We start from the raw sequence: 27,051 nt of genomic DNA, 5'->3' as shown, positions 1-27,051 counted from the left end.
TAAGCAGCAACACACACATTGACTCCCTAAGGACAAACGTTAAGTCCATTTGAGGGCCTCTTACTTAAGATTCTAAGGTTGAAGCAATTTTATAATTCTACAACCCTAGTTTTTTGTTGTTCCTATTTTAAGTACATTCAAAAAAAAAAAAAAAAGATGGGGACAGGGTTGGGGCATATAAAACAGGTCCCTAAAGAGATGACAGACCTTGTCCTTTTACCCGCGTCCAGTTACCAATAAGTATACAGTACCCCTCTCCCCTCAATTAGGCTGTGTAGTTGTCTTTTCCACTGTTGTTCAGTAAGTTCCAATGATTCTACCTTGAAACAGGTAACAGTCTTTGGAAAAAGTCATTCTAGGTTTTACAAAGTAACAAAGTAGGTTTGTTACTTGTACATCTGTTACAAGTAACAAAGCTACTTTGCAAGGCCCAAAGAAGCAGTCATTTTTAACCCCCACAGTGACAGTTTCCCCACAACTGAATTCTAATCTTGAGTGTTGCACTTCCCAGAATGTTCTGGACAAGGCCTGGTGCCGTCCCTGCTGCAGTCCCTGGAGGGAGAGCAGGGGGTCTCCTTGGGGCCACTGTGGAGTCTCTGGGGCAAGAGGGAGCCTCCCTAGGGGAGGATGACAGGTCTGCTCACTTGCGGACTGGACACAATTCCTTATAGGCTGCCCTCTGGATGTGAATTATAGAGCCACAGGTAATGGAGCAGCAGAAATTCCTCTGAGATTATGTCTGTGTATAGTTGTGTTGGTTTGAAAAGTGTTTTGGTCATTTGAGTCTTCATACTTAGTAAACAAACAAAAATAAACTGGAAAAAAATTCTGAATTTGTAAAGCGTATCAGTTGTGTAGATACATTTTTTTTTTAATTGAGATGGAGTCTCGCTCTGTTGCCCAGGCTGGAGTGCAGTGGCGCGATCTCCGCTCACTGCAAGCTCCGCTTCCTGGGTTCACGCCATTCTCCTGCCTCAGCCTTCTGAGTAGCTGGGACTATACAGGCGCCCACCACCAGGATGGCTAATTTTTTGTATTTTTAGTAGAGACGGAGTTTCACCGTGTTAGCCAGATGGTCTCGATCTCCTGACCTTGTGATCCGCCTGTCTCGACCTCCCAAAGTGCTGGGATTACAGGCATAAGCCACCACGCCTGGCCTAGTGTAGATACACTTTAACATCAACAAAGAGACGGGCCAGCATCTGGGGGGCCAGCAGGTTTTGTCCCACTTCCCCGCCTGCCTGTGTTGCTGTGAGAAGCATCACTGGTCCAGGCATACAGTAATAGCCTTGTCCTCTAGCTGGGGCCCAGAGATGTAAAGAATCCCTGCGTTTTCAGGGCCATCTTTGGTTCCAAAGAAGCGGCTGGGGACACTGGAGCCCTGGGGCTTATTTGAATGCGAGTGGTAGCTCAGGAGATGCTGGGGAGGGCTCCCTGGCTTCTGCCGTCTCCCATGTATCCCACAGTCACCAACACTGAAGCCACTGCTCAGGGTGCAGGGGAGTCTGGCAGATGCTCCCGGGGTTGCAGAGAGGGAGGGCAGCTGAGTCAGCACAGGCTGGAGAGGGAACCTGCAGACACAGATAGTCACTGGTGCTGCGTCAAGGACCAGGGTAAAGATTCTCAGGGCCAGACCCAGAAGAGATGAAAACAAACTGGGGGCTGCCCTGGGTCTCTGAGGCCTGTCCCTACCTGTGCAGAGAGAGAGGGACATGAGGAGGGAGGAATCCAGGCTGTGGTGAACACAGCCCCTGACCCTCACAATGGGGCTGGGCTGTCCCAGGCTTGTTTAATTTCCCTCCTGCTCCCAGGGAAAAGAAGGGGCTGTTCATGCAAATTCACTCCCTTCCCTCCTGGATCACTCAGACCCTACCTGATCACTGATTCAGGAGCCTGAGAGGGGACTTGAGGACAGAGGAGGCTGAGGGAGGGGCTGCTCTGAATGCAGGCTCAGCAGCGTTGTGCAGGGAGCAGCTGTTGGGAACACACACAGGACGCTGCCAGGCCTTGAGAGCACCAGGCCATCGGGTCACATTCTGAGCACAGGGGACAGCTCTAAATCTGCCAGCTGGAGGCCAGTGGAGCTCACCCAGTTGTGAGCAATCCCCAGACAGGGCCTGGGACAGGGCACAGCACTCCTTACTGGTCACAGGCCCATCTTCGGTGTCCTCAGGGTCCTGGTACTTAATGCCCCAGGATGTCCCACCATCATTCAACACACAGTCCCCCAGGTCTCTGTGTAAGTGGTATGCTTAGGTCTCATTTCACAAATATTGATGAGCTCTGTGTGATTTCAGAGGCTTGCAATACAGAGAGAGAACTTCTCAATCCACAGACAATCCTGTGAATATTAGGGGCTCAACAAAACATATAAAGCAGTGGGGCTCTCTGGCCTGGCGCGGTGGCTCACACCTGTAATCCCAGGACTTTGGGAGGCCAAGGCGGGTGTATCACCTGAGGTCAGGAGTTCGAGACCAGCCTGACATACATGGGGAAACCCATCTCTACTAAATTAAAAAAAAAAAAATTAGCCTGGCATGGTGGCAGATGCCTATAATCCCAGCTACTAGGGAGGCTGAGACAGGAGAATTGGTTAAACCCGGGAGCTGGAGGTTGCAGTAAGCTGAGATTGCACCATTGCACTCCAGTCTGGGCAACGACAGCGAAACTCCGTCTCAAAATAAATAAATTAAATTAAAAAACAAAAAACAAAAAACCGGGGCTCTCTCAACACTCAGACATTTTGAGAACTACTCAGAGGAGGTGTCCTTGAAATAAAGTTGTAAGACACAAGTGGGGATGTGTTTCTTCTGGTGAAATAACAGAACACAGAAAACAATGAGCTTTCTTTCTTTTTTCTTTTGAGACAGAGTCTTGCTCTGTTGCCCAGGCTGGAGTGCAGTGGTGTGATCTCGGCTCACTGCAAGCTCTGCCTCCCGGGTTCACTCCATTCTCCTGCCTCAGCCTCCCCAGTAGCTGGGACTGCAGGGGCTCGCCGCCACGCCTGGCTAAGTTTTTCTATTTTTAGTAGAGACGGGGTTTCACTGTGTTAGCCAGGGTGGTCTCGATCTCCTGACCTCGTGATCTGCCCACCTCGGCCTCCCAGTGTGCTGGGATTATAGGCTTGAGCCACCGCGCCCGGCCATATGTTCATTTTTACACAACTTTTGCCATAGTCATGAGTGTGATAATCACAAACACACCCTGATGTTCCTGGTCAGGCTGCAGATTCCAGGAGTTGCCAGGGGCCATGCAGAAAATAGTGGCTCACACCTGAAGCCCAGAACATATAAAATTGTTGATGTATTTTAGCATACTTGTTAGTATCATCACCACAAACGCAGAAATGCTCAAATCCTGTAAGCTAAAACCCCTAGGGAGAGTTACAAATAAGAACTCAAAGTACTGGCCAGGCACGGTAGCTCATACCTGTAATCCCAGCATTTTGGGAGGTCGAGGTGGGTGGATCACCTGAAGTCAGGAGTTAGAGACCAGCCTGAACAACATGGTGAAACCCCATCTGTACTAAAATGCCAAAATTATCCAGGTGTGGTGGCAGGCACCTGTAATCTCAGCTACTCGGGTAGCTGAGACAAGAGAATCGCCTGAACCCAGGAGGCAGAGGTTGCAGTGAGCAGAGATTGCGCCACTGCACTCCAGCCTGGGCTAAGAGTGAGGCTCTGTCTAAAAAAAAAAAAAAAAAAAAAAAAAAACCAGAAATAAAACCCATGCCAAGTCTCTGCTTAATGACAAGCACCATGCCAAATCCTGCAGTGCTATTATCCTCATCTTATCCACTTTATGCAGGAAACTGAGGCAGAAAGAAGAAAAGGGATGGCTAAGGTCACATGGTGATGGAAACACCAGTTTTTTTAGATGGAGTCTCTCTCTGTTGCCCAGGCTGGAGTGCAGTGGCACGATCTCAGCTCATTGCAACCTCTGCCTCCCGGGTTCAGGTGATTCTCCTGCCTAGTAGTTAGGACTATAGGCACCCCCCACCATGCCTAATAATTTTTTGTATTTTTAGTAGAGATGGGGTTTTACCATGTTGGCCAGCTCTTGAACTCCTGATCTCAGGTGATCCGCCCACCTTGGCCTCCCAAAGTACTGGGATTACAAGCGTGAGCCACCACACCTGGCCATGTTTTCATTTTCCCTATTGTTTTGGGGGTTCACTAGAGACTTCTTCGTCACAAGATCTGAGAGTGGCAGTTCCTTCTGTTGCACTCCCTGTAATTTACAGGGGTCCTGAAGATGGAGTGGTATGGTGTGGAGGGAGGGAAATGTTTGCAAGTCCTGTGATAAGTCTTCTAGGAGTCCGAGGCCCTGTGCTGTAACCTCCAGGTGTGCCTCTCAGTTTTCCCCTCTTTGGTGAGATTGAAAGGATAGAGATTTGGCAATTTCCTTTTATCCAGGCTCACAATGTTCTGCAAAAACAGTTTTCCTTGAGGGCAGTTTCATCTTTTACTTTTTTAAAAACATTTTTTATTTTCAAGGGTTTTGGGGGAGCAGATGGTGTCTGGTTACATAAGTTTTTGTGAGATTTTGGTGCACCCATCTCCTGAGCAGTATACTGAACCCAATTTGTAGTCTTTTATCCCTCACTCTGTTTCCATCCTTTCCCCCTGAGTCCCCAAAGTCCATGGTGTCATTCTTATGCCTTTGCATCCTCATAGCTTAGCTCTCATTTATGAGTAAGGAGACTAGAATACTCTGGGCATATTTCAGAAGCAGCCCTAGAAGGAATGAAATGTCTCCTGGACCAGGCCAAGGGCCTCACTGCCCAGCGCAGCCTTGGCACACTGCTCCCCCCCACGCTGGCCGCTCTGGCTCCAGCCTCAGCTCAAAGGGTCCCGGGTACAGCTAGAGCCTCCACCTAGATTTCAGGGAATGTATGGGAAAGCCTGAATGTCCAGGTAGAAACCTGCTCAGGGGCAGAGCCTTCACAGAGAACCTCTACTAGGGCAGAGTGGAGGGGAAATGTGGGCTTGGAATCACCACACAAGAGTCCTCATTGGGGTACTGTCTAGCGGTGCTGTGGGAAGGGAGCCACGGTTTTCCAGACCCCTGAATGGTAAAGCCACAGATAGCTTGCACCCTGCTTGCACCTGGAAAACCTGCAGTCACTCAACAACCTGTGAGAACAGCCCAGAAAGCTGAACCCTGCAAAGTAAGGGGGCAGAGCCCAGGACGGCCACATATGCACAGCCAACTCATCTTCAACAGAGCCCACAGAAACACACAGTGGGGAAAGGTCACCCTGTTCAATAGTAGGGGGAAGGTTGGATAACCACATGCAGAAGAGTTACACTGCGCCCCTGTGTTCCACCAAATACAAGTTACCTCAAGATAGATCAAAGATTTGCAGATAAGACCCATAACTCCAAAAATACTACAAGAAAACATGGAGAAAACTCTTCTGGACCTCAGTCTAGGCAAATAATTTATAGCTAAAATTTATAGCTCAAAAGCCTGACATGGGGAAGTTATCCTGTAGGATGAGCTGGAGAATGGCCCAGGGTGCAGGCATAACAAGAAGTCTCAATGTTGGAGTGAAACCAGAGAACCTCAGTTCAGCCAGGCTGGTGGTGTCCTTGGCTGGGGCTGTGCTGTCACTGTGGGGCATCAAAAGGGCCTGGGTAGATGGAAAGAAGCTTTCACTGGAGCCAGCAGGAGGCCCCAGGAGAAGCTGAGAAAGGGGACTGGTATCCATGGGGGTGACCTCCAAGTCAGTTGTTGGCTAGGGAGCCAGTTTAGCAGATGTGCTGGCTGCAGGGCTGGAACTGGCTCCAGATACAGCGATCCACGGACTATGGTAGAGAGGAGCACTAGAGTCGGGACAACGTGGGCCTGTGTGTGGAGAAGACAGGAAAATCCACGCACTTTGGGGATGGGGATTCCATCCTGCTGGTGCTGAGAGAGACAGGGAAGGCAAAGCCAGCTCTTGCTGCAGCTGTGGCTGAGGCCCAGGAATGTGAAGGGCCTCTGTCTTCCTCGTTCAGAGGGGACCCCCATGTGGGATTCATTGTGGAGAGGGGAAGGGCTGCTGAAGCAGCTGCAGGAGCAGGAGAGGCAGGGCTTGGGCTTCCCCTGGTGCAGACCATGCTTGGGGCTGGGGAGGGGGCAGGGGTCAGCAAGGTGAATGATGCCGAGGCCTGGGAGTGGGAAGAGGTGGCAGGATGGGGATCTAAGGAGGAAAATGGGGGGCCTGGTGAGCTGTGCTTCTTCCCAGACACAGGAGGCATAGAGGGGGCCCCTACAGCAGATGCTATCAGGGCCACTGGGCCCAGGCCGTCCTGGGACCTGTGTCTCTCCTGTTGTGCATCCATGCTGGGTACTAAAGGTGCAGGAGGAAGACGAGCCACCCAGCTGTGGGCGAGGACAAAGCATGGGAAGTCCGTGAGGCTCTGCATTCCCAGATGGCCTTGGCCTCACCCCGCAGTGCACTGTTGATGCACCGGAGTGACACCTCCTTCTCCTCCTCAGATCCCCTTCCTGCCACCTCTTCTCACCAGGCCAGCACATCCATGCATCCATCTGAGAACTGTCCCAGGCCCTCCTTCCCACCACCCTAGTCAATAGCCCCTTTATTAAATTTGCCTCAATGTACTCGGTTTGGGGGAGCCATCTGTTTCCTGTTGCCACCATGACAGTATTCACACAGTCTCAAGTCCAAACACTGCAGAGTGGAGAAGGTTGTCCACTTACAGCTGTGGATCTCAAAACTCAGAGAGGTTAAGCTCCTCTCCTGAGGTCACACAGCTGGGAAGCTGGCTGCAAACCTTTTATCTCGGGAACGGATCTGGAACAGGGTGGTAAGGGTGCATGTAGTTCTCAGCTTGAGGGACGGGCTCTGACAAGTGAGGACCTCTCCCACCTTTGCTACCCAGCTACTGGCTATATCTCCCCAGAAGTTTGATATCCCAGCTACCTGCTAGAATATCTCCCCAGGAGTTAATGACAGGCTGACAGCCCGAGGCCAGGAGATGAAATTGAAAAGGCTGGTAATTAGCAAGGAGGGTAACAGGTTATTACCCTTGAACACTGCAGAAAAGGGCATTGTCTCCATGCAGGAAGAGGAGGCCGCACACTCCTCCGAACCCATCCCGGGGCACAGACCAGACTGTGGACAGGGGAAGAGGGCCAGGCAGTCCTGGAAGGAAGAGCTGGAATTCAGCTCACTCTCTTTCCCCATTCCAGGCTCTCAGATGTGGGCTTGGGCTTGATCCACTTTGAAGGCTGACAGATGGCAGGGAGTGTGGGGTGGTCCAGGGGCAGTGGTGGTCTGGGATCACTGTGGTCTGTGTGTAGGAACTTAATGGTAGTGAAGCTCATTATTCACTTTTTTTGGGCACTCACTATGTTCCAGGAACTGTGTATAACCACAACAACCCTGATGACGTAAGTCCCCAAATGACTCCATTTTATAGGTGGGGAAACTGAGGCACAGATTTTTTTTCCCACATAATCTGCCCTAGGTTACTCAAAGGTGGCAGGAGTCAGATCCAGGGCCCTTGTTCTAATGAATACCTTGTCTCACATCAGAAGCTGGAGGCTATTTTGAACCAAATGATAAAGTAAGAGAATATTTACTTGAAAATGTTCCTTTTAAAGAAAAATAAAAAAAATTTTAAGTTCAAGAGTACATGTACAGATCTGTTATACAGGTAAACTCATGTCACGTGGGTTTCTTGTGCAAATTATTTCACCACCCAGGTACTAAGCCTATTAGCCAATTTATTTTTTCTACTTCCCCCACCTTCCACCCTCCGATAGGCCCCAGTCTCTGTTGCTCCCCTGTGTCCGTTGCTCCCCTCTGTGTCCATGTGTTCTCACCATTTAGCTCCCATTTATAAGTGAAAACAGGTGGTACTTTTCTGTTTTGCATTAGTTTGCTAAGGATAATGGCCTCCATCTCCATCCATGTTCCTGCCAAGGATATGATCTCATTCTTTTTTGTGGCTGCACAGTATTCCATGGTGTGTATGTACCACATTTTCTTTATCCAGGCTACAACTGATGGGCATTTAAGTTGAGTCCATGCCTTTGCTATTGTGAATAGTGCTGCAGTGAACATTGGCGTGCATGTGTCTTTTTTTTTTTTTTTTTTTTGAGACAAAGTCTCTCTCTGTCACCCAGGCTAGAGTGCAATGGCATGATCTCAGCTCACTGGAACTTCTGCCTGCCAGGTTCAAGCGATTCTCCTGCCTCAGCCTCCTGAGTAGCTGAAATTACAGGTGTGTGCCAACACACAACAGGTGTGTGCCAGCTAATTTTTGTATTTTTAGTAGAGAACGGGTTTCACCATGTTGGTCAGGCTGGTCTCGGACTCCTGACCTCGTGATCTGCCCACCTCGGCCTCCCAAAGTGCTGGGGTTACAGGCATGAGCCACTGTGCCCAGCCGCATGTCTTTATGACAGAATGAAATTTATAGTCCTTTGGGCATAAACCCAGTAATGGGATTGTTGCATTGAATGGTATTTGTCTTTAGGTCTTTGAGGAATTGTTGCTGTCTTCCACAATGACTGAACTAATTTACACTCCCACCAAAAGTGTGTAAGCATTCCCTTTTCTCTGCAACCTTGCCAGTGTCAGTTATTTTTTGACTTTTTAATAATTAGCCATTCTGACTGGTGTGAGATGGTATCTCACTGTGGTTTTATTTGTATTTCTCTAATCATCAGTGATGTTGAGCTTTTTTTCATATGCTTGTTGGCCGCATGTATGTCTTCTGAGACGTATCTGTTCATGTCATTTGCCCCCTTTTTAATGAGGTTTTTTTCCCTTGTAAATTTAAGTGCCTTACTTGAACATACTTTATGTGCCAGGTGCTTTTATAGAATACTTATTTAATCCTCAAAAGAGAATTATTATCCCCATTTTAAAGGTGTACAAACTGAGGCTCAGGGAGTTTATGCAATTTTCCCAGGGTCACACAGCCAGGAAAGGGCACTGCTGGAACTCGAACCTAGGCCTCTCTGGATGGCCTGCCTTAACGCCCTGCCTCCAGCCCCGCCGAGTACTGGGTCTTCTGAAAATCAAGGTGCTAGGAAACCCGTGAGAAGGGATTCCTTGGCTTCTCCCAACTTGAGGACCAAAAGAAACACTGCACTGGGAGTTAGGAGACCTGGGTTGCCTGCCAAGACAGCACCAATCACACCCAAAAGGGGCCTTTCAGGAGATAGGAGCCCACAAAGGTCCAGGTGGTCAGGAGGCTTTTATCCCTCCCCAGCATCCATTCTAAGGGGTCCTCCAACATCTGCTTGCATTCCTCCAATGATGGGGAGCTCATTCCTTTTGGAACCAGCAAATTAGCATAAAGGACAGGGTGTCAGGAGGCAGCTGAGAGAGAATGAGAGCCCAGAATGTGGAGTCACTGACTTGAGGTCGAATCCTGAGCTACTCACTGTATGTGTGATGTTGGGCAAGTTTCCAACCTCATGTGGATATCTGTAAAGTGGGGTAGGTGGTAACCAGCACCCCTCCCTCTTAGGGGTAAGGTGAGGAGGCCTGAATGAGATCCTGGAGATGGTGCCTGACGCACAGCAGGGATTCTTCAAATGATAGAGGTGCTTGAGATGACACGGGCTACCCAGGAGGTGCTCATGGGCGTCAGGTGAACGGCCGGCTGCTGAGGCGTCCTTCAGCTCAGTGCCGCCTTCCCTGGGCTTCCTACCTGCTGGCTAGTTGGGACCTAGCTGGCCTCTGAGGCTGCAGCCCAGCCCGGTCCCTCCACATCACGCCTCTGAGCACCTGCCCCACCACGTCCAGCCACACCCTGCAACCATTCAGAAACCAGCCCTGCCCTCCCTCCCTCTCCCCACCCGCAAATATTTAAACAGCATAAGAAGAGGATTAATCTCAGGGGGGACTCAGGGCAAGTGAACACTAATTCTAGGCAGGGAAACCCAGGGCAATCCATGAGGCAGGAAGGGGGATTCTGGGTCTCCTGGGCCTACCCTGTCTTCTCTAGTCCTCTCACCTGCCATCTGCCCACACCCAGGTACCCTCTGCTGCCCACCTTGAGTCCTGCCAGGTTCCACATTAACTTGCTATTCATCCCTGCCTCCCCACAATGGGCTGGGTTCACTCCACTGAACCCCAGATGAGACTCACATGCCCCAGGGTGCAGAGCTGTCATAAAGACGGCAGAAAACAGAGGCAGAGAGCCTCAAACAGGACCCAGCACACAGCCGGTGCCAGATCAAGGGAGACACTCTAGGGGAGTAAAAACATAAACAGGCCAATCTCCAGCTCTGCCATTTGCTGGGCGACCTCGGGCCTCAGTTTCCTCATCTGTGACATGGAAATGGCACCTGCATCCCCTCATAGGGCTGCTGTGCGAGGATGCCACGAGCAAAACACACACAGCACTTGAACAGGGCCGGGCACACCATGAGGGCTGGAGAAGGGGTAGCCCCCCGAAAGCCACGTCCTCACTCCATTCTGTGGTTGGCTCCAATTATCTCCCCCTCGGAGAGCCTCCCTGATCACCTTGTCTAAAACAGGGCCTCACACCTGCCATCGCTACCCTTTTCCTCTGCTGCGTACTCTTCCTTAGGACTCATGCACTTGACCTCTCTTTATACATCTCTGGGCTCATCTATTTAGCGTCCATCTCTCCCATGAAGAGCTTGAGCCCCTAGGACAGTGTCCGGCCACACAGCAGGTGCTCAGTAAATGCTGACGATCAATCGGACTACATTAGTAACACTAACACCAGCAGCTAATGCTTACTGAGCTTGGTTCCAGGCAGTGTCCTAAGCCCCCTTGACTCTAGGTCCCATTGATATGTGTTTAAAGCTGGGATCAGTTAACTTTTTCTGTAAAGGGTTGGGTAGCAAATATTTTAGAGTTTGAGGCAAGACTGCCTGATAAATTTCAGGATGCTCAGTTAAATCTCAATTTCTGATAAACAAGGAATAATTTGACTATAGGTATGCTCCAAATATTACATGGATTATTGATTGATTCTCTGAAATTAAAATTTAAACAAGGCATTCTGAATTTTTATTTGCCAAATCTGGCAAAGTATTTTTATTTGCTAAATTTCTATTTGCAAAAACTGGCAAACCTATTTTCAGGCACATACAATCCATCTCATAGTATCTTTTGTGAACCACCATCTCCAGCCCTGCCTGGGCCACTGACCCTCAGCCCTGGTCCCCAAAGGTAGCACTACATGCTCGCTTCCATACCATTGCTCATGTGGTGCCTTCTGCCAGATGCTCCTCCCCAAATGCTCTAGCTGGTTAGCTGCAACTCAGGCTTCAAGCTTCAGCCAAGGTGTCACCCCTCCTGGAAGCCTTCCAGGACTCCCCATCCCCTAATCTGGGATAAGTGTGCCTCTCCCATGTCCCATTACCACCTCCTTCCCTGCACATATCACAGGAACCAAAACTGTCATTCACGCACTCAATATTTCTCAAGTGCTCCTACGAGTCAGGCACCAGGGAGCAAGCAGACACGCTCCCTGTCCTCGCAAGCCTTACAGTCCAGGGAGATGGAAAGATATAAACAGAATCACAAAATGGGTAAATCATTACAAAGTAAGACCAGTTCTTTACACCTTCTGACCTCTGTGACAGATCCCACAGCCAACACTCATGCCCCAGCCAGCCCCCAAACCCAACAGCTCCCCAAAACCCTGGATATAAATAGCCTATGTACTGCTAAGCAGATACTTCAGGGAACGATCTGCTGGCTGTGAAGAAGATGCAGCCTCAGCAGGGTTCCACGACCCTTCTGCAAGCAAAATTTTCTTTGCTTGGATGCCCATAAGAAACACTAAGGGAGCTCTTCAAAGAAACAGCGCCAGACACGGTGGCTCACATCTGTCAACTCAGCATTGTGGGAGGCTGAGGCAGGAAAATAGCCTGAGACTAGACCAGCCAGGGTGGAACAGTGAGACCCCACCTCTACAAAAAACATGGCATGGCATGGTGGTGCATGCCCATAGTCCCAGCTACTTGAGAGGCAGAGACGGGAGGATTCCTTGAGCCTGGGAGGTCAAGGCTGCAGTGCTTATGATTGTGCCACTGCGCTACAGCCTGGGCAACACCACAAGATCCCGTTTCAAAAAAGAAACAAAACAAAACATGTCTGTCTCCTGCGCCATCAAATAAATCCAAATATCTGCTGGGTGACACAGGGTATTAACATTTTTAAATATCTCCTCTGCTGAAGTAAATATATAGTAATGGCTGAAAACCATTCATTATGTAAATACACTTCCTTTGACTTATCTGTAGCCCTTTCCTATCTAGCAATTTCTACAGACCCTCTCTGTGGGCTTCGGAAGCCAGAATGGGCAGGGCCAGGTGTGAGGTGTCTTAGGACACTGAGGATAGAGCACAGCTCCCAGCTCAGGGGGACCCATTGCTGAGGCTAAGGCACCCACCTGGGGCTCAGCTTATCTTCACAGGAAAAATCACACCTCGGAACCCCAGAGACCCAAAAGAAAGCTCCAGTTCGGCAGATACCTGCCAATGGGCCCTGGAGTGGCTGCCCCATGGAAAACTGCCATTGCACTGTCAGCTCCCTCCAGCCCTCTCTCGGATCCCAGCAGGAGCAGATTTCTGACTAAGCTCAGAGGTCTCAACAAATGGCAGGTTGAACCTCAGAGGAGTTATTAATAGGCCTATAGTTACCTCAAGACTCCACCTGACCAGGTCCAAAAATGAGTCCTGGGAGGGCAGCCAGGAAGAAAGCAGGGCAGAGAGGAAACACAGGGAGAGGGGGCCCTGGGTCCATGTCAGACATGGAGGGAACCAGAGGAACAAGAGCAGCCCTGATGATTGTGCTCCCCACAGCCCCTGCATGCCTGTCCCCTGAGACTTCAGGGTGAGGAGCTCACTCTTGCCCTTCACCTGTTCCTGGGCTCTGGTAGGCTGGCCTGCTTCCTGCCCCAGCCTCGCCCACTCTCTGCTCTCCTCGCCACTGATGTAGGCAAGCTGATCTCTCTGGTTTGCTGGGCTCTCACTTTCTGCCCAATGGCACCGAGTTAACATCTTTGCATGCTTTATATTCTATGATTAAAAAAGAAAGCTATTCTCACTAACGCCATTTTTCAGAGGAGAAAATAGGCACACGGATGTTCTACGACTTCCTCACGATCACCAAGCTACAAGTGAGAGCTGGGCTTTGAATGGAGGTCTACCCATGCTCCTAAAGTTGAGCCATCCTCCATGGAAAGGACAGCACCTATAAAAGCTCAGTGAATGGGGTGGGAGTGTCCTCACTAGGGCCCTACCATGCTGGTACCCTGATATCCAACTTCCAGCCTCCAGAACTGGGAGAAATACAATTCTGTTTTTTTGATGAGCTCCCCAAGCTATGGCTCTTTGTTGTAATAGCCTAAACTCGCTCAGAAGTGCTATTCCATCATCTGTGTCATATTCCATCATTCAGAAGGGAGTCACTAACCCCTCAGTGCTACCTTCATGGACGCTGCCCACCCTAGGCTGAGATGACGCACAGGTTCTGGGTCTAAATAAAATGGGAAGGCACCGGAAGGTGCAATGTCAGAGGATGTCTGAATTTCATTTAATCTCAGCCTCTACTGGTGCAGCATGAAAGACGAGACCCAGAGCAAAAGTGTCTATTCCTGAGATCACACTGTGGACCCCAGGCCCACTGGAGTTATATTCCATGCTACCTCTTACTCATTCTTGTATTTGTTCCATCTCTAAGTGTGTGCAGTATCTACAGGGAACACCATACCATGAGTTTTTTTAAAGATTTATCTCAAACAGACCTCATGAGTTCCTTAGGAAGGAGATGCTAACATAGCCCCCATTGTGCAAGCTAGGGAGGCCCCAAAACACCAAAGGAGTTCTCTAGGGTCTCACAACTGCTAAGATAAAGGCTGTTTGACCCAGCACTGTCTCCTCAAACCTGGGACCCTGGTTATATCCAGGTCCTCCCAAGGTGCTGAAAGGGCACATTTTTTCATAGTGGTGAACAGGTAAGGAGTTGATGGGGGAAGGTGAGTGGTCAGAAGCCCAGAGGGGCCTTTGAGTAGGACTTATGGAAAGGAAGAGCTTACAGGATGGAACCTATAAGATGTGACCTCACTTCCTTGCTGACAGACACCCAACAGAACTTAGAATTCTGATAACTAGGCACCCATATTCTAGAGACAGCCCCATTTCCAGCTCACTTGGTAGGCGACGCTCGAGAGAACATGTTCTCCTGCTGTATCCTGACATGTTGCCGACCTCCTCATCGCAGAAGAGGCCAACATGAAAGTCTTTCCCGAGAATACAGACATTGGTTCAACTCTAACCCTCGACGCCTCTGGCCCTTTGCCAGAAGGCACCCACAGGTAACACAGGGCCCAGGGCAGGCCCGTCCAGGCTAGGCCTCAGCTGTGCACATCAGGGCAGCCCCAAGCCTCTCCCTATGTGTTTGGGGGAAACAGGAAATGAGGGGCCCTCCCTGGACAGGAGCAGGGAGGTTGTCAGGTGTTTGGAGCCTGGTAGGTATGTCAGGTTCACAGCCCAGGCTATGCCTGGCAGAATGGGAAGGTGTCGAGGACACAGTTTGTCTGCTCAAATCTGAATCCCGAGATCTCAAGCTGTCATCTGCCGGAGACCTCAAGCTTCTCTCGCTGGAGGTCTATGCAGATGCTCCTATGTGCCAAATCCTGTTGGGGAAGGGGGGGCCAGGGAGGAGTTCTAATGGGGGTGGTCCCACTGTGGGGTCAGCCAGACAAGCTACTGACACCTCTTGGCCCGGCTCTCGGGCACTCTTTGCAGAGCTCCACAAAGCAGATCAAGCAAGAGCTGTTGGATGGATTCAATTTCTCCATCTTCTTCAAAGGGCAGGTGGACCATGCCACCAACCGTGGCCAGTGCTGGTCTGCAGTGAGACTGGGCACAGAGGAGTCTCCACAGACGGGGACTCAAGAAAACCAGGGTGGGCCCAGGACTCAAACATGAACATGGGGACTCCCTAAGCTCTGTCCTAGGGCTTTCCCACTTGAGTGACCCACTGTCCTCTCCCAAAGGAATCTGGCTGCCATTAGTCCCCACTGGCAACTTGGTTACAGGCAAAGTCCCTTTCACCTATCAGAGGAAGATCAGAAAATCCTTCTGTTTTCACTTTAGGCTATGCCAGGAGTATCTCAGCATGTTGCCACAATAATTGAGTACAATGGTAACATTGTAGCAACATACTCATATTGTTATTTTAACTTCCCACCCTAAGTGGATCTCCAGCAACAGGCAGGCAGCTCTGCTGCCCTGCCAGACCTCCTCCAGGACTTAAAATCCAACACTTTTACACAAACAAGTGGGGGGGTGGGGCGTTGATTACAACAAAAGAAGGTGAAGCGACTCTATGCATTAGTCTTTAAAGTGTCATCTCACAGAACTCATCCCTGCAGCCCCATCAGGCAGGAGTTGTACCCTCACATATCATTGTAATATTCCTTAAGGGAGGCCATTTTCCACAGCGGGTCAGCCTCTCAGTGCTGGTGGAGCCTGTCGTGATAAAATTCCCTTTCGAGGCAGCCTTTCTACAGGGAGCATAATCCTATGTGTGTCCTAATAGGCTGGAGCAGTTTGCCAGGGCTGCCATAACATGGCACACTGACTGACGGGTTTAACCACAGAAATCTGGTTCCTCGCAATTCTGGAGACTGGAAGTCCAACGTCAAGCTGTTAGCCTGGGGTGGTTTCTCTGGGCCTCTCTCCTTGCCTTGGAGATGGCGGACTTCTATCTTGGTCAGCACAGGGTCTTCTCTTGAACTTCTCTGTGCGCTGACCCCCTCTCCTTGTAAGAACCCCAGGCATATTAAATTAGGGCCACCCTAATGAACTCACTTCACCTCAATTACCTCTTGGAGTATTCTGTGTCCAGACACAGTCACATTCTGAGTCTCTGGGGTTGAGAATAGAAACATTTACATTTGGGGGAGGGGACACAATTCAACCCATAAAATATACAAATCCCCTGCAGAAGACAGACACCCAGGAAAGGGATATCTGGGTGAAAGGATATGCAGATATCAACTTTCAACAGCTCTAGCCAGTTGACTTCCAAAAGGGCTCCAGCTGGTCACACGGTCACCAGCAGCCTCTGAAGGTAGCTGCTTCTCTGAACACAGCCTCCCCTGAATGCTAACATGCTTTTAACTTTTTGCCAATCTGCTGTCTGTGTGGCAGAGAAAATCACCTTGTTTCATTTCCAGTTTCAAACATACATTTGCGTAACCTTTCACGGGTTCAATACCTGCCTGCGTTTTCCCCAAGTCGCCTCGCAGATCCTGGGCCTTGGGATGCACTTCTTCCCACCCTGGAGTCTTCCGGCATTTTCCCCTTGGCCAGGGCTGGGATGGCCATAGCTGTTTCTCCAGACTCACGTTCATGTCAAAGGAACACAAACAATCATATCCCTTTAAAGTCAAAGGGTTCTTCTAGAGCGCCTTGTCCTGTGTCCTGTCGCTAAAATGAGGAGGGGACCAGGCCTCTCCAGGCCTTGAGGACTTGCAGGGATGATGCTCTTCATGCAGGTTGCTGACACAGAGGGTGCTGTTGCCCCACAGCTGACAAACACCGTGACAATGCCTTGAAGGCATGAATCGTTTTATCATTCTCCATCCTCACAAGCAATTTTACTTTGAAAGCCTAGAACCCTTTTCACCATGGGCACCCAGGTTCTCCACATGCGCAAGTCCCTGAAGGGTTAGTGCTTCCTGGTGAGTTCCAGATCCCGATCCTCTGGCAGTTCATGGTGTTACCACTGACTCCCATGTCCCTTCTTTTCCCCCTAGTATGAAAATGAGATCTGCAAGATGAGAACTCTCCAGCCCAGCACATGGGAGAAGCTGTTGGAGTCCCTGGTTCCAGCCTTTCTAACTAAACCCATCTCCCCCTATGCCACCTGCCTGGGCCCCTCCTGGGAGTTTATCACTGTGCCACACTTTTTGGAACTACTAGTTAGAAGGTGAGTGTACATCCCCCCACAAGGCACGAAGGTGTTTCTGTCCCCTACTGGCTGTCTTGAAGATGCAGCTCTTAGGGCCTCGGTTGGCTCCTCTGGAACAGGGAGTAGTGAGAAGATGAACCTCACAGGGTTCTTGTAGGGATTGAATGATCTAAGACACGGCAAACAAAGGGGTCCCTAGAGCCTAAAATTCTGGAAAACCTGCTGGGGGTGCTGTGATTCATGTTTATTACTTTTCTCTTCCCCCTCACTGAAGCAGCTCTCAGCATTCTGCCTCAACGGCCCATATCCCTCGCTGTTTGGAAAAACACATAGAAAGCAAGTCTGTGATGCCATTGGTAAAGGATGTCTGAGATTCCTTCTGGCTGGTCTTTCTCCTTGACACAGACAGAAGAGGGGTCCCTTGGTGCTGAAAAAGGAGCCACAGGCCCACTCAGACATCTGGAGGGGCTCACTGGGGTTCTCCAATGGTTGGGATTCACTCATTCAACACATACATTCAGAACACCTCATTTGTGCATCACTCTTCTTGTGGCTTGGCATAATTTCATAAACAAACCGGATGACACTCCCTGACTCTGATTCTACTCAGAGTCAGGTGCTCACAGTAGACAAAATAAACAAGTCGTATCTACAGAATGTTACAAGGCCTCCTCTATGTATGGTGGCATCCTCCCAGATTCTGACTAGAATCACGGAGCCCAGCAACAAGTATAAAGTGGGTGGATTTAGGATTCTGAAGGGCCTTTTCATCCACAAAACATGGGGGAAAATATGCAGACTCTGGATGGGGAGAGACTAAGGGAGCCCTGGGGCTCATACTTCTTAAAATTCCCACCAGAAGGCTGACATCTGGGGACTTCCCCCGCAAGAGGAAAATACTGAGTTATGTAAATGGAGACTTAGGTCTACTGCAAAGGAGAGGTGAGGCTGGGGTCACAGCTGGCCACTGAGAGACCCATCCCCAGCACTGTGGATTCCCAGCTCTCCCTGACCTCCTCCACCCCCCTCCCCTCCTAACCCCAGAACCAGGGGACCCAGAGCTGGAACTCTGATGAGCAACCTGCTCACAAATCTGCCTGGAGCTGCAGTCTTGAGTGCTCAGGTGCACAGTGCTGTGCTCCAGGGCCTTTGGGAAGAGAATGTCAGTGGGACGCTGGGGCGCATAAGGGTCTGTACAGCCCTGCTGCATGGTCAGGTCTGCCCCTTCCATGACAGCACTGATGGCTTGGGGTAGGGTGGGGCTGTCCCCTACACAGGCAGCAACAGGCCAGGGACCCAGAACCACACACGGATGCCCTGGAGGGTTGTGTGGGAGAAGGCCAGGCCTCTGACTCAGCTGTCCTCTCCATCACCAGAACCATCAGCTCCACTTTGTTCACCTGGCCCCGTGAAAACACTTCAGTTTGCTATCAGCCCCCGCAACGATCATCTTTCTGGATAAAGCTGGCCTTCAGGAACTTCACCTGGCCTGGACTGGGCTTGGAGGACCATCAGGAAATTGTCCTAGGCCAGTTGGTGCTTCCGGAGCTCAACAAGGCCAAGCCAGATGGTGAGGGGGCTTGCAGTCTGGAAGACTTTCCGGGGGTGGTGTTTTGGGGCTACAATTCCCTTAAATTCCATCTGGTCATTTCTGTGCTTGGAAAGCCCAGTGAAAAGTGACTGGTGTGGTGACCTTTTCTCCTTTTCCAGATCCTGCTCCACCTCTTGGGCAACACACATTAACAATGCTGGCCCTGGAGCCAGCACCACCACTGCTGGTGGACCTGGAGCCTGCTCTGGAGACAGAGTCATGTGCAGCCCTGGGTGCGCCAGGGTATCTACATTCAGCACCAGGGCCAGCACCAGCACCAGGGGAAGGGCCGCCACCAGGGACAGTGCTGGAGCCACAGTCAGCTCCAGAGTCCCCCTGTCCCTGTCCCAGGACTGTAAAGAACCAAACCAGTGAGGAGCTGCCTGACATGACGACCTTCCCTCCCAGGCTGCTGGCAGAGCAGCTGACCCTCATGGATGCGGTGAGCAGCTGGGCTTTGCAGGCTGTGTCTCTGGCACCAGCTGTCTCAGACCAGCCTCTCCCTGAGGAGCGGCCAATGCCCTGGGTCCAATTTCAGCCCTACTTCTTACCAACCATGGGATCTGGATGAGTTTCCTCACCTACAAGCGTTCCCTGTCTGCATGTGGACAGCAGAGATGGGACGTCGCCTGTGGCAGCTGCACAGAGTGACTGTGCAGACTGAATGACAGGGGATAGACAGAAAGCAGGACAGGGCAGGTGCTCACCAAGGGGCAGGCAGGGCCACGGGCCACTCACCCAGCTGCTCAGGAGCCTCACTACCCTCAGCGCTTATTAGGTACCTGATGCATACTAGATTCTATGGCAGACACCCAAACAGAGCCCACAGTTGCAGCTGCCACAAGCAAAGTGCACCGGTATGGAGAGAAGGAGTAGAGGGCTGATTGGAATTGGAGGAAGACGAGGCCTCAGGAGGGGCAGGCCTGAGCCACTTTCTAGTTCTTGGAGCGAGGGTGGCCTGGGAGAAAATGTCACTCTCTCTTCCCACCCTTGTTGGGTTCTGGACCATGATGCATTCAGGTCCCTCGGGGGCAGAAAACCAAACCCAGGGACTCCCACAAGTCTGGAGCCTATTTTAAAGCTTTCTGAGCTCCAGCTTGGTTCCTGCCACAGACCATGGATGACTGTGAGCTCAGTCCCTGCCTGGGACTGTGGGTGACTCTGAGCTCCGGTGTGCTGTGTCCGTGACACTCTCCTCCTCCCCCAAAGGAGCTGTTCAAGAAGGTGGTGCTCTACGAATGCTTGGGCTCCACCTGGGGCCGACGACATAAGAAGGGGAATGAGCACGTGGCACCCACAGTTCGTGCCACCATCGCACACTTCAACAGGCTCACCAACTGTGTCACCACCTCCTGCCTCGGGAACCACTGCATGAGGGCCCGGGACAGGGCCAGGGTGGTGGAGCACTGGATCAAGGTGGCCAGAGTAAGCTATGGTTGTGCCTGAGGATTCCCTCTTTAAAAATGGGGAACTTCCTCTTTTCCCCCATCGGCTTTCAGGATCAGCATCTGTATCTCTGGCCTGAGCCCTACACATCCCCTAGGCCCTTCTTGCCAGAGCTTCTCTCACCTTCACTCCCACGGCCCAGTGGTGGCTGCTCACTTCCGACCTGGGCTCTGCCTTGGGTTGAACTAAAATCCTCCTAGATGAGTGACATTCACTCGGCACCAGGTCTGCCCTCCTGAGGCTCCCCAGGCCTCTGCTTCATCCAGGAGGGGAGATCTCAGCAGAGGGAGCTGAGGCTGAAGTGGGCCGGACTCCACCTCTGGACCTCACAGCTCACTCTTCCCTCTCCAGGAGTGCCTAAGCCTCAACAACTTCTCCTCGGTGCATGCCATCGTCTCTGCTCTGCACAGCAACCCAATACATCGGCTACACAAGACGTGGGCAGGAGTGTCCAGGTGAGGAGGGATCTCTCCACAGGAGCACCAGGGTTGACCTAGGGACCCATAGGTCTCCCCATGTGCCCTCAATGACTCTGAAAGGTTCTTGGAGACCAGGGACACTGGAGGCAAGGATGGGCCGGTGGGTGTGGTCACTAAGCTGCCCTGGACCCCTAGGCAAGGATTTCCAACTCAGGACTAAGGTTTTTTAACCATCAGGAACAGACTGGAGCCAACTGGAGGCTTTCAGGTGTTTGTACCCAGCAGTGGAACTCTGTGTCCAACTGAAAGCTAACTGTAAACACGCAGTGGCTCATGTGAAGTGGAGATGGGGCCCAGGGGTGGAGCATGAGAGGTCCCACCCTGATCCTCTGGAGCCCTTGTGATCAGAGGACCCCACTGGAAACTCTCACCCAGGAAGTTGGGATTCACTGGGTTTTCAAACGGAAGGGATTGGAACTCACAAATCTCCCCCCTTATTCCCAAATTTACTCTTCTTTCTTTACTCTGTCCATAGCAAAAGCACAAAATATCTAAAAGAACTCTGCAAAAAAGACACTGCAGTGAAGAGGGACCTGCTGATCAAGGTACAGTGGAGTCTGGGAGATGTGGGACAAGTGTTTAAGGGTCAGAGAAAAAAGAGTGAGTTTGGAAGGGCATTGGACCAGGTGTGGAGTGGTTATTTCGTTTTCTTTTGACTTTACCTACTAAAAGCGGACTTGAAAAATTCCCTCCATGCCCACCTTGGGCCAACAAGAAGAGAGGTGTGTGGGTCCATAGGCACGTGGGGGCACGGGCACAGGAGGCCCTGGAAATGGGATGTGGCAGTGGCTGCTGGGCTGCTGGGCTGCTGAGCGGGGGTGATGAGCTGCAGCATTAGCAGGGCTCTGGCTCCCATGCTGGTCCATGCTGCTGGCATGGAGCTTCCACCAGGCTGGGGCGTGATCATGGTAGGTGGAACTTCCTTCCTTCCTCAAACTGGCCACCAATTCCTCAGGAAGCCAGGCCTCTGCTGCTGCTGCTGCTATCTGCAGCTGACCTCCATGGGCAGGGGGCCTCGGCCTGCACTGGGGGAGAGCGGGGAACGACAACAGAGGAAGCTCATGTGCCAGGGAGTCCAGTGGACCGCCCAGTTTTGGCTACCAATGGGCATACTCGGGACAGATGTATGTGTGTGCTTGGGACTCCCCACTCTGCTCTTTGCTGACACCCAAAAACATCACAGGACTCTCACCAGTTAGCAGCGACACATGCTCATGATGAGTATCTGGGGGATTCATGCATTCCTAGGGGATCCTCCCTGACCAGATCTCAGAATCTTCCATGCAAATGAGAAGGCAACAAGTCACCCCACCCAGGACTCTGGAAAACCCTGCCATGTCAGTCAGAGATGGCGCCTCAGGCGGCCACTTCCTGAGTGGAGGAAGAGAGAGTTCTGTGCACGGAACTCCCCTGGGGGATCATTGGCGAGGCGAAGCCTTTGGCATGGCTCAAACCCAGTTTGTGCGGCAGAGACTGCAGTGGGGCTCAGATAGGCAGGTGCCACTTAACCAGGTCTCCTAAAACACCCTGTCCCTCTCTCATCACGACTGTTCCTGGCTGGAGACCTAGACACTCAGAGACTCAAGAGAACACGACCCTGATGGGTAGTGGTGCTGGGATGTGGGGTGAAGGCAGCCAAGACGGAGCCTCCAGGAGCGAAAGGAGGTGCCCTCTCTTTAGGGCCCTGGGGAGTCACTGCCCCCTCGGGCCTCTGTTTCCTCATCTGGAAAGTAAAGGGATGCAGAGCCTGTAGTGCAAGCCTCACAGGGTGGAAATGAGGTTCAAGAAAAGAAAGCAATTTGAGGGTGCTCGTACCTGGTTCTTCCTCAGAGAGATGAGGGTGAGAACAATGGTGACAGCTACAGGAAACTGAGCCCTCAGGAGGCCCTGTGAGGTAGCTGTGGTTTTCATCGCTCTTTACAGAAGAGGAAACAGTCTCAGGGAGGCTCGGCTGCATGATTGGGTGACACACAGAGAGTGTGGAGCTGGGCCAGTGGTATGAGCACTGTGCCAGGTGACTCATGCCAGTCCCTGGGGATCCAAGTGTGGGGTGGCTGGGGTGTAACTGGGGGAGAGGAGGAGAGCCTCACTGTCTCTGTTACTGACACCTGGCAGGCGGGGAGCTTTAAGGTGGCCACCCAGGAGAGGAACCCCCAGAGAGCCCAGATGAGGCTGCAGAGGCAGAAGAAGGTGAGTGAGCCTGTGGTATGGACGGGCCGCAGGGGATCAGAGGACAGGGCTCCTTTCCCTGCCAGCTGGAGGCCTCCTTATCAAGACAGCGGGGGCTTCCTCCCCAGCCCTGTCCTCCTGTGGCCACTGGGCCTGGAAAACCTCCATTTGAGAGACCAGAGCAAGAGTATGAGAAAGCTGGACTCAAGAGTGTCTGTGGGGAAGGGTAAGGCTGGGACCACAGGCCCTTGTGACTTGTTAAAATCCCACCATAGAGGTAACTAGGAGTGCTTGCTAGACTTGGAGATCAGCTGGGATAGAGGCGGCAGAGAATTGAGAAAGGCAGCTCAGGGTCTGCGGCTGCTCCAACCGGGAGACCTGGGGAGGGGGGTTCTGGGAGACAGGGGCTGATGGGATTTCATGGGACAGGACCTTGGGCAAGCACCTGAGTGCCAATACTCATCACCGCTACCCCTCCCACCTCCCCACCCCTCCTTGGCACAGGGTGTGGTCCCCTTCCTGGGGGATTTTCTGACTGAGTTAAACAGGTTGGATTCGGCCATCCCGGATGATCTGGATGTGAGTGAGCCTGGGGCAGGGTGCTTGGGAACCAGGATCCTGAGGCTTGGGAGGAGAGGGTCCTGGACCCAGCCTTTAGATCTCAGCCCTTGGCAAACCTCCTCTCCTGAGAGCCTCACAGCTGCTCCTGTGGGTGGGGGTGTCAGGCCCATCTCATCACCTCTGAGTGATGGAGGCTCCATGGCAGCCACCAGTCCCTATCCCTGAATGGTGAAGCTGCAGAGTTGCCTGACTGCAAAGCTGCTGAGGTGTGGGCTGAACTGGACTCAGCCTCTCCCTAGGGTGGTCCTGTAATAGCAGGGTGAAATTGAGCCTCTCCAAGGGCAGGCAGTTGCAGGGTCACTGAGCGCTTTCTTTCTATGAGAGACCTCAGTTTCCCTGTCTGTCATCAGAGAGGGTTGACGCAGAAGATCCCTGGGCCTCAGCTCCCATGCCCCCTGCTCTAGAGCCCGGAGCCTGAGGCAGGTGCAAGTCCTGTCATGTGCACATCCCCTGACCCTGGTGGCCCTGGCAGTAGTGCAGCGTGGGAAGGGGTGGGGAGGGCTGGTTGTGGGCCAGAGGCCTTTCTGATGGACTCTGTCTGCCTTCCAGGGCAACATCAAGAGGAGGAAAGTGAGCAGCTGGGGCACTCACGTTGGATGAGGGTGGGGATGTGGATGTCACAGTCCACCCTAAGCAGGACACTCCCTGGCTCCATCCTCTACATCTTAGGTTTACTGGGAGGGTTTGACACACAGGAGGAGGGGACCCATCCCAGTGGAGAAAGTGGGAAAGGCATTGGAATCAAAGACCAATTCCTGCAGGAGGGGCTGTTTACATCTAACTCTGAGAACAGGCTGGGGGCGCTGCATGGGGCCCCTTCAGAAAACTGCCCCAGGGACCAGCCCCTTCTCCCTGCCTCCCAAAGGCCCTTGCAGCAACTTCCACCCAGGCCCTATCAGCATCCTGTTTTCTGTCTCTAGGAGGTTTGAGTTCTGCAGGAAATGCAGCTGCTCCACGTGGCTGCCATGAATTACAGGCTTCAGCCTCTTGAGAAATTTGTCACCTATTTCCCAAGAATGGAGCACCTCAGTGACAAGGAGAGGTGAGGGCCTAGCAGATGTGTAGAGGGTGGGAGAAGACTCTCTCTTTTTTTTTTTTTTTAACATAGTCTGGCTCTGTCGCCCAGGCTGCACTGCAGTGTCACCATCTCTGCTCACTGCAACATCTGCCTCCTGGACTAAAGCCCTTCCTCAGCCTCCCAAGGAGCTGGGACTACTGCTGTACACCACCATGTCCGGTTGTTCTGCTACTGTTGTTCTGGTACAGATGGGGTTTAATGATGTTGTCCAGGCTGGTCTCAAACTCCTGGCCTCAAGCAATCCACCCACCTCAGCCTCCCAAAGTACTGACATTACAGGTGTGAGCCACTCCACCTGGCCTAGAGGAGGCTCTCCCGTGGCCAGCTGCAGAGAGACTATGGCCATGCCTCCACGGCCAAAATCAAGCCCTGTTGCATGGGGACCTCTGGAAACCCAGGATTCCAGCTGAGCAGGCACTGAGAGGGGACCTGATGTGTGGCTCATGGTGGCTTCACAGCTGCTTCTCTGTCTTGCAGCTACAAGCTGTCCTGCCAGCTGGAGCCCAAATCCCACTAGGCCAGCAACATCCTGCAGTGACTGGGACCCCACCGGGATGCTGGCCAGAACACCGGCTCTGCACCATCCTTCACCCAGACCGGGGACACCTGGAGAGCAATGTGGACATTTCTCAAAGAACGTAAAAGAGAACTACCACCCCACGCTGCAGCCCCACTCCTAAGGATCTACCCAAAGGAAAACCCTTCCATCCAAAACACACATGCACTCGTATGTTCGTGGCAGTACTACTCAAAATGGTAAAGACATGGAATCAGCCTTGGTGCCCATCAGCAGTGGATCAGAGAAAGGAAATGTGGCACATACACACCATGGAACACTACACAGCCATAAAAAACAAATCCATGCCCTTAACAGAAACATGGACAGAGCCGTAGGCCATTATGAACAAAAGGCAAGAACAGAAAACCAAAATTTTCAAAACAGCTACAAAGGTCAGTTGTGAATATTCTCTCCATAGAGAAATCATAACTCTGGAGCTCAGAGATGCCAGACACTGCAACTTCATTATGATGCCACGTTTACATAGATCAAATTGTCCCTTGCACCCGCTGGTTATACACACATACGCTACAGCAATGAAATTGCTATCTCATTCCGGTAACATTCATTCTCAGCCGAGTGAGATGATATCTGAGTGTGGTTTTGATTGACTTCTCTTGAGGATCAGTAATGTTGATTAAGAATCTTTTACCTGTGCATCCATGTCAGGTCTTCAGGTCCTTTGCCCAGTCTTACACATTAAATTGAAACAAGTTCACAACAACTTGGCAAACATCACTCACCACAAGCAAAATGTAAATCAAAACCACACTTAGATACAATCTCATTCTAACTGGAATGAGTGTTACAAAAAAAGACAAAAAACAATGAAAGAAAGGCAAATGCTGGTGTGTGTTTCCAGAGAGAGACAGAGAGAGAGAAAGAGGGAGAGAGGGAGAAAGGGAGAGAGGGAGAGAGAGACTCTTCTCCACAGTTCGTGAGATGGTAAACTAGTACACACGCTACAGAAACCACTTGGCGGTTCCTCCAAACCTTGAAAGACTCCAACTAGCATTTCAACCAGCAATTCTACTACTAGGAATACACTCAAAGCCATTGAAATCAGGTCACCAAAGATAGATCTACTCACCCGTGTGGATTCCAGCACTGCTCCCAAGAGCCAGTATAAGCAATCAACCTACCTGCTTATCCAGATGAAGGGATAAAGAAGCTGCTCCACATGTACACACTGGGATACTCTTCAGACAGAAAACCACAATGAAATCATATCGTGGGGAACCACACGGTTGCACCTGGAGGGCATGATGGTAAATTAAATGAGTGAGGGGGAGAGACACAAACCTTGAGTCATCTCACACATGCAGAATCTGAGAAACTCTATCTCAAAGACCTGGCGAGCACAATATTGGTTTACAGAGATTGGGGGAAAAGAGGGGTAATGGGCAGGAATTGTAAATGGGTACAAAGTTACACATAAATGAGAGGAAGAAAATTCTGTTGTTCTATTCCACTGCAGGGTGATCATGGTTAACAGTATCAGCACATCACTTCCAAAGCAGCCTGACAGGAGAATACTAAAGGTTCTCACCATAAAGGAATAAACAATGGGAAAAGGTAACAGAAACACTAAGTACCCTGACTTCATTATTCCACAATGTATGCATGGACCATAACGCCCCACTCTACCCCCTCACTGTACTGTTCCTCTACTATGCAACACATTTGTTGAAAGAAATAGAAATACATGATGCTAATATTCATGTGGGACCATGAAGCGCCCTGAGTTTCATCCTCAGCAATCCTGAGACATCCAGACTACATCGGATACATCACTCCCTGATTTCAAATTTCATGGAAAAGCTAGGGACCCACTTCCACACAGAGCAGTGGAAGGAACACAAGAGAGGACCAAGAAGTAAAACCACACACTGAAAACTATCTGATCTAACACAGAATCCACAAAAGTAAGCAAAGGGAAAAAGAAACCCTATTCAATCAATGGTGCTGAAGTAAGTGGCTATCAATGGTGCAGAAGAATAACACTGGGCCCTCCTTCTCACCAGACACAAAGAGGAACTCAAGATGAATGAAAGATTTAAACGTAAAAACTCAAACTATTAAAACCTTATGAGAAAACTTGTGAAATATCCTTCTCCACCTAGGCTTATGGCAAAGCATTTAGATGGCTAAGTCCTGAAGAGCAATGGCAACAAA

The 27,051-nt window shown here is 51.1% G+C and overlaps 1 protein-coding gene and 1 long non-coding RNA gene across 5 annotated transcripts in view; one reads left to right on the top strand and one right to left on the bottom strand.

Moving 5' to 3' along the window:
* Nucleotides 1-27,051, bottom strand: part of LOC129023016 (uncharacterized) — a 40,473-nt gene that overhangs the window by 8,600 nt on the left and 4,822 nt on the right. For 2 of the 3 annotated variants that reach the window (XR_008496629.2, XR_008496631.2), the window contains exon 4: nucleotides 26,019-26,129. This is a non-coding gene — a long non-coding RNA (uncharacterized LOC129023016). Of the gene's footprint in view, nucleotides 1-26,014; nucleotides 26,130-27,051 lie in introns of all 3 variants that reach the window. The other variant, XR_010125890.1, reaches the window with a different exon arrangement.
* Nucleotides 14,092-24,175, top strand: RGL4 (ral guanine nucleotide dissociation stimulator like 4). 2 transcript variants are annotated; one of them, XM_063662891.1, is made up of 9 exons: nucleotides 14,092-14,327; nucleotides 16,779-16,951; nucleotides 18,310-18,503; nucleotides 18,644-18,966; nucleotides 19,734-19,949; nucleotides 20,322-20,425; nucleotides 20,925-20,994; nucleotides 22,565-22,639; nucleotides 24,160-24,175. In XM_063662891.1, the coding sequence occupies exons 1-9, from the start codon at nucleotides 14,187-14,189 to the stop codon at nucleotides 24,166-24,168; spliced, it is 1,305 nt and encodes a 434-aa protein (XP_063518961.1). In that variant the 5' UTR covers nucleotides 14,092-14,186; the 3' UTR covers nucleotides 24,169-24,175. The 2 variants fall into 2 exon arrangements, with proteins under 2 accessions (XP_063518961.1, XP_054325368.2); XM_054469393.2 differs by lacking the exon at nucleotides 24,160-24,175 and having other exon boundaries at nucleotides 22,565-22,903.

Source organism: Pongo pygmaeus, chromosome 23 (assembly GCF_028885625.2).
Source record: "Pongo pygmaeus isolate AG05252 chromosome 23, NHGRI_mPonPyg2-v2.0_pri, whole genome shotgun sequence".
NCBI classification, from domain to species: domain Eukaryota; kingdom Metazoa; phylum Chordata; class Mammalia; order Primates; family Hominidae; genus Pongo; species Pongo pygmaeus.
This window is presented reverse-complemented; position numbering and strand designations above follow the sequence as displayed.

Excerpts from the sequence above, each read along its gene's own strand:
- RGL4 (XM_054469393.2), top strand. The coding sequence starts at position 14,187 with ATGTTCTCCTGCTGTATCCTGACATGTTGCCGACCTCCTCATCGCAGA. Across the intron at positions 18,967-19,733 it reads AGCTGACCCTCATGGATGCG|GAGCTGTTCAAGAAGGTGGT; the intron begins GTGAGCAGCTGG and ends CCTCCCCCAAAG. Across the intron at positions 20,995-22,564 it reads AGAGGGACCTGCTGATCAAG|GCGGGGAGCTTTAAGGTGGC; the intron begins GTACAGTGGAGT and ends GACACCTGGCAG.